The sequence below is a fragment of the Pezoporus flaviventris genome, unplaced genomic scaffold (genome assembly GCF_033815535.1).
Source record: "Pezoporus flaviventris isolate CSIRO_AGI_PZ_B2104156 unplaced genomic scaffold, CSIRO_AGI_Pfla_v1 ptg000002l, whole genome shotgun sequence".
In the NCBI taxonomy this organism is placed as follows: domain Eukaryota; kingdom Metazoa; phylum Chordata; class Aves; order Psittaciformes; family Psittacidae; genus Pezoporus; species Pezoporus flaviventris.
Genome location: NW_026892550.1, coordinates 83,431,389 through 83,438,069, shown reverse-complemented (window position 1 = coordinate 83,438,069; position 6,681 = coordinate 83,431,389). Strand labels below are relative to the sequence as shown.

The following is a 6,681-nucleotide window of genomic DNA, read 5'->3' as shown; positions in this document are numbered from 1 at the left end:
AAAAGAAGAAACTGTGGCAGAAAAAAAAAGGATTGTCAACGTCATTATATGGCACTGTAACTGCAACATGGTAATGTGCAGTAAAACTGTGATGACTAGTTTGCTTTGAAAAGCATTTAGGTTATGGAATAAAACCACATGCACCAAAATTATGGCATAGCCTTCTGTATTGCATAATGTATTGCATAAGAGAAGATAGAGAATAGCTGTTTCACATTAATACTTTGTCACATGTGCAGGTCATGAATGCCAACAGAGGATGAAATTTCACTGGAGAAAGCAAAACAGGAAGAAAGTTTCTGATTCAGTCAACTTCAAAATCGCACTTCATTCAGAGTAATTTTTTAAACTACTATTGTTCCAAGCAAGATGACTGTAACTAAAGGAGGCTTGACAGAATAAGGGTAGTTTTACCATGTCAAGTGTCAGACCTTTGAATTAAATCAAAAGATCATTTAAGTCTCTTTGCCTGTAATTTCTCAAGTATACTCAGGCTCCTTATTTCTGCGGATTTTTTCTTCCAGCAATGGGCAAAAGAAATATTTTTAATTGGCTGAGGAACTCTGGCACCAAAACTATTTTAATTTGTTTCTAAACATAGAATACATATAGAATTTACTTTAAGGCTTTATTAAATCTTGCTGCAATACTGAAACTTTCCATTTAGCCTAAACACAGTTTCACAGATTAAAAGAAATAAGATTGAAGGGAACGCAAGCCCACGCTCTTTATTACATTCGCCTTTTTTTAGAGTGACAAAATTAAAACAACACCCACATAAAAATATAATTGCCAATATCGTTCCACTTCATTTTTCAGAGCCAAAGACAACGAAATCCGTCATTCCATCATTCCCACCTCCAGGTCAGCTGCTCAGCTGTTTTGGGTGGGTTTTTTTTTTCCGGTGAGATAACTGCTATACCCATCTCTGCCCAGAAGAGGAGCCAGTGAGAAGAGCTGAGTGCTGGGGACCTCGAGCTGAACACGTTGGGCTCAGAGGACTCACCTCCTTGAATTTCAAGAGCACTAAGGAATGTGCTGGATCAGACAGCGGGGAGGTGCTTTTTTACATAATTACCACCATTTTTTTTTTTTTTTAGTAGGAGACTGCCTCAGGCCCCTCTGTGGCTATGAACTGCTGGGCTGCAGGTCTCTTTTGCAAAGCTCTGGCTTAATTAAGGGAAAATATATCTAAGAACAACGGGTGAAAGGCACTTGAGTAAGAGAGGGGCTACACGCAAGAGCTCATTTAAACCACATGTGTAGACCACAGGGCGGTGGTTCCCCAGCTGCAGCCCATCTACCTTTTGCACTAGATCACAGGGTACGTGGCTGGGCATGGAACTGGGAACTGCTTGCCAAAGACTACTGATGATGCAAGTGGAATTCACCTAACAGCTCTCTGGCCTGACACCATAAGGAATGATTTATCATTGTATTATTTTAGGTATATGCTCATGAAGTTACACCAGGCATCAAAAGCTTGAGCAAGGCTTGCTATCTACTCCTACTTATCCCATCCAAAGGGTTAGTAAAAAGAAGTGGACAGTGGAGAAAGGCAGATCTTTAACATAGTTCCAGAAGGCAACAGCAGTGGTGAACATGGAGTGGTGCAGATCAGGGCAGGTAATGGGGCCTTTGTTGTCAGCCCTTCCTGAAGCTCTGCTACTATGTCCTACTACTCTTAACAGTATAAACCTAGCATGGCTGCCTCTGCTGATACACTACAAATGAGTCTTCATTCTGGTGTCTAGAGAGACTCCCAAATACCTGTAGCCAAGTGTTAAGTGTAGCTGAACCCTGCTTGGTATTAGAGGAGATGCTGGTGGTCAACTACTTGTTCTGTTGGTCCTGGCAGTGCAGCAAGGATGTGGCAGATTGAATTAAGAGTTAAGCAGTTTTGATCCAGTCACTCTTTGCTGCTAATCAAATTACCCTGTTCAACTCAAAGTGGGTTTTTTTTTTGTGGAGTGCCTATTCTTGTGCCAATGCAATTCAAGTGGCACACTAGTACTAAATTAACTTTGTCAGCGAAGGCAAGCTCTAGAAGGCTTAAGCCACATGGAAGTCTTCACCGAAAAGTGGAATGTACACTGAAATGTACAGCAAAGTACATTTTGTTCTCTTTGTGAAGACTATTGTTATTTTGTTGGTCAATACAGAGATAAGTAGTACAGAAAGATGAGCAGAAAACAATGGCATTCTCATTACCTTGTGGTGTTAAATTTTGTATGTGAGGAATATGGGTACATAAGAGCTACTTGGGTTGGTATTTTGTGGCTGGGGACTGCAGAGCTGTGAAAGGGCCACTTGTGTTTTGTTGTGCAGAAGAAGTTAGGGCCTCACATTAGCAACACACAACTTCCTCTAAACTGCTGGTTTAAAAGTAACTTTAAAAAAAGTATTTGAAATGCCAGTGTTTGCTGGGAACATATTATTTACATAGGGAAATTTACTAATCTTTTTTTTCCTTAACATAATTTTCAATTTGTAGTTGCCTGAAAGGCATGGTACCAAAATCATTTGCTCCTCCTTCAGTACATTCCCCTTGACTTACTTCAAAAGACGGCTCTTGTAAGAAGGAAAGTGCTTGGTTTTGGTTATTAACACGAAAGAGGAACATGATATAAATAACCTAGATGACTCGTGTGTGCTGGTGCTTTTTTAACCTGAAAGTTCCTGATTTGCCCATTTTGCAGGGGCTCTCGCTGCTCCTCATGGATTCTGTACAACCTGGGTCCTGTGGAATAACAATAATTTTCAGGGCAAAGGCTGCAAATCTAGTTTCTTTTCAATAATGGAGAGCACACATTTACATGGCAGTTATTTCTATGTTAGGTTGCCAAGCCAATTCACGCATCTTCAGATGACCTAAACTGAGGGAAACCCCAAACCCTCGCTTGTGCGCAGGATACTCATGTACACGCAGTTATCTCTGCCCGCAGTTTAGAAGAATTTTAAAGGCTGTTTGAAAACGTGAAGCTAAATATTTAATGTAAACTGGTGTAATACAGGACTTGAAGAAACAAGCAACGGGAGCAGACTCCGTGCTTCATGAACCTCCTGTGCCCAAGGCAGCCCTAAGGGCCGGGTGGGCTGGAGGCGAGTGCTGCGTGCCCCACTGTCGCACGGGTGTAGAAAGAGCAGGATTTGGGGGGCAGCCTCCTTCCCCCACACCACATTGGTGCCCGGGCGCTACTGGGCAGGCTGGGAGCTTCCTTCCTTCCTTCCTTCCTCCCTTCCCCAGGGCGAAGCCACAGGCCCAGCGCTGCGAGTGGCCTGTTCACTATCAGGAACTACAACTCCCGTGATGCTCCGCGCACAGAGCGGCGGGCGACGGAAGCTGCCACCTCTCCGAGGTGGGAGGGGGCAGGGACGACCCGCTTCAGCAGAGCGGCGGGCGCGGAAGGGGGTGTGGCCGGCAGCGCTGGCCCTCCTCCTTCCCCCCCAGTCCTGTGTGTCGGTTTCGGGCTCCCGTCGCCATTTAGCGCGGAGACGTCCGCGGGGCAGCTGTGGCTGCTCCGTAGCCTCCTGCCCGTCGCGGCGCGGGGCGCCACCGGGACTCAGCTCACCTGTGGCAGTGGCGGGCGGCCCCCGGTGAGGAGAGGCTGCGAGCCGCGGGCGGGGGGCAGGAGGAGGGTTTCCGGCTCCGTGGGAAGCGGCGGCGGCGGCTGCTGTTGGAGGGAGCGCGGCTTGGCTCGCTCCGGCCTGGCCGCGCGCGGGCGGTGGCTGCCTGCCGGGAGGTGGAGGCCGCGGCCGCCATGGGCGCCCCTGTGAGGCAGGGCTGAGTCCCCGTCTTCCCCTTCCCTACTCCCTCGCCGGGGTGAGGGCGCTGGGCCTGCCCAGGCCTCCCTCGCCCGGTGCGAGGGACCGAGCACGGCGGCTTCCTCCGCGGCCGGCGTGCGGGGCCTACCTCGCTTCCCAGCCCCTTCCCCTGCTCTCAGGTTCTCGCTCCGGGGGTCACCTGGACCTGCTCCGGTTTCTCTCCATCGCTTAGGAATAGCTGAAGCGCGCTCCCCTCGCCTGAAGCAGCTGGGCGAGGCACCGGCTTCTCCCCAGCCGGGGGCCTGCCTCGGGGCGCCTCCCTCCCTGCCCGGGCCCGGTGCTTGGGCGTTTCGTCCCCTTGTCGCCCCCATCCCCGTCTCCGCTCCCGGTGCTCCATGTCGGCCCCGCTGCCCGGCTTCCCGCTGCAGGATGGATGCAGACACTGACCGGGGACCCACCCCGCCGGCCCAGCCTCCCCAACAGCCGCCTCCCAGCTCCGCCGTAAGGAGCCCTTGGGACCCTCTGTTGCAGCTGCAACGGCAGCCGCGGACAGGCGCGCTCCCTGTTCAGTGACCGACCCCTTCCCTCGCCTTTCCCCCCGCCGCCGCCTCGCCCTAGCAGCGCTCCCTTGGGGCACAATGTCGGGGGGCGCAGCAGACAGCGGCACCCCGGCCCCTCGCTTCCTGGCTCCCCCGCCGCCGCCGCCCAAGAACGGTTCCAGCTCGGACAGCTCCATCGGGGAGAAGTTGGGAGCCGCTGCTGCCGACCATGGAGCCTCCGGGGGCGGTGGAGCAGCCGGAGGAGCAGGGAGCGGAGGCCGTAGTGAAGAGTACCGGCGTCGCCGCCACACCATGGACAAGGACAGCCGAGGGGCGGCAGCCACTGAGCACCGTTTCTTCCGCCGTAGCGTGATCTGTGACTCCAACGCTACGGCCTTGGAGCTACCCAGTTTGCAACCCGCAGCGCCCTCGGCCCCTATCTCGGGAGGCAGCGCCGCTCCGTTGGTCTCTCCTCCCGAGTGTGCCAGCCGGACCTCTTACATCGCTGTCAGCGCCGCCCAGGCCCCCTCGCTGCTGCAGCAGCCACCACCGCCTGCCCCGCTTCCCCTTGAAGGACAGTCTGCTCAGGAGGCCCCTGCCGCGAAAGATGCCTCCCCGCTGCTGCCCAAGGAAGAGGAGGAGGATGAGGCAGCGGCGCTACCCCCCACCAGTGCGGCTGGCAGCGCGGCAGCTGCTAGCCGGGAATTTGAGGAGCGGAGAACACAGCAGGAAGACATTGAAGAGCTTGAGACCAAGGCAGTGGGCATCTCCCCGGATGGCCGTTTCCTGAAGTTTGACATCGAGATTGGAAGAGGCTCCTTCAAAACTGTGTATAAAGGACTAGATACGGATACCACTGTGGAAGTCGCCTGGTGCGAGCTGCAGGTAAAATAAATCAATAACAATTGTGAATTAGGAAAGTACAGTCACTCTCCCAGGTGCTGGTCTGTGTGCTTGAAGGAGGTAAAAGCCATAAGCTCGAGGTCAGGTTTTTCCAGACAGGGAACTGCAGTCTTTCACTGAAGCAGTCCTTTGGAAGTGCAGCCTTTCCTTTAAAGTCAGTTTGCCTTTTAATTCTTTTGAATACTCTGCTCTCTGAAGAATTTTCTAGCTTTGTCATCAGAAAATGCACTGCAGTTCTGTTTCTTACAGCATCTTGTATTTTGCGCCTCCAAAAGGTAGCTTGGAGGATTGTAAAAATACTTACACACAGCTTCAGGGCAGCGGGGGGAAAATGTGTGAGTGTCAACTTGAGCTAGCTTTGATTTTTGAAAATTAGCTTAGGTGTTTTTTATTAGCAAAAAATGCTAAAATGCTAATTTCACAGACATTTCATGTGTTTGTGGCAGTGGATTCTTGTAGGAATTAACTCTAGACTATACACAAAGTCATGTAGTGCATCACATCGTTTAGTTCTGCAAAGCTGTTTCTTTCATTCTAAGTTTTAGGGTTTGCACTTCATTAGAGATGCAACGAAAGAAAGAAAGTAATCATCTTTCTGAAGGTTTAAAAAAGAAAACCTGTGAAGTTTAACCTTTCAAAATGATTGGTAGATTAAGTTGGACCAAGACACCACTCTTCTACCAAGTTTCTAGCCTGAGTAGAGCCAGAGTTCTGTAGAAGCCCAGCCTAGTGATGGCAGGAGCACCCTAAATTCCATGCGAGTATGTAGTACGGTTTTATTATTGTGTGTGTTCCCATCTAGTTTAGGGCAGACAAAAGAGTATTGGGATAAAATCCCAGAAGCCTTTGTGGTTTTTTTTAAGTGGATAGCTGCTCACAAGTGACTGATTGCAATAACTGCACCAGAACATTCTTCCCCTCAGAAACAGTTTTATATCTATTCCAGTCAAACTGGGAGAATTTATGAAGAGATTTCTTGAGCTGTATTCATATTTGCTTTTGGATGATTGCTCAAGCATTCTACCAGTATCTTGATTCATTATATTATTGCCATTATTCTATGCTTACTGGCTGTGGAAGTAAGCTTCCAATTTTCTTTGTGACCGTCAAGCATGTCCTGCTCCTCCATGCTTGTGTTGTGCTTGCTGTGGTGGTCTTTTGAGAATTAATTTTAAACCTAAAAAATGAAATGATTAAGTGTTGGGCTCTGCTTAAGTGTCTGACATGCAGTTTGAACTGGGAGGAGATTAATAATACACCAAAGTGAATTACTTTTATTTGAAAATTTGATCTTTGCGATTTTGGAGTTCCTTAACTTTAACCCCTGAAACCTGTTGTGATTTTCACACTTTACTTATGGATCAGAAACTTAATGTCAGGTTGGCCCCAGGTGCTTTTTGCTACATTGCCTCTGTTGAAGCATCTTAATCATCATCAGTGCCATGTGGACAAACTGTCTAAAGAAGCACCTTTG

At 49.5% G+C, this 6,681-nt stretch overlaps 1 protein-coding gene across 11 annotated transcripts in view; it reads left to right on the top strand.

The window, feature by feature from the left end:
* The first annotated feature begins 4,403 nt into the window (after positions 1 to 4,403).
* WNK1 (WNK lysine deficient protein kinase 1) overlaps positions 4,404 to 6,681 on the top strand; it is a 105,551-nt gene continuing 103,273 nt past the window's right edge. For all 11 annotated transcript variants that reach the window (XM_061444779.1, XM_061444776.1, XM_061444778.1 and 8 more), the window contains exon 1: positions 4,404 to 5,189. In XM_061444779.1, coding sequence (XP_061300763.1) covers positions 4,404 to 5,189 — 786 coding nt within the window. The remainder of the gene's footprint in view (positions 5,190 to 6,681) is intronic.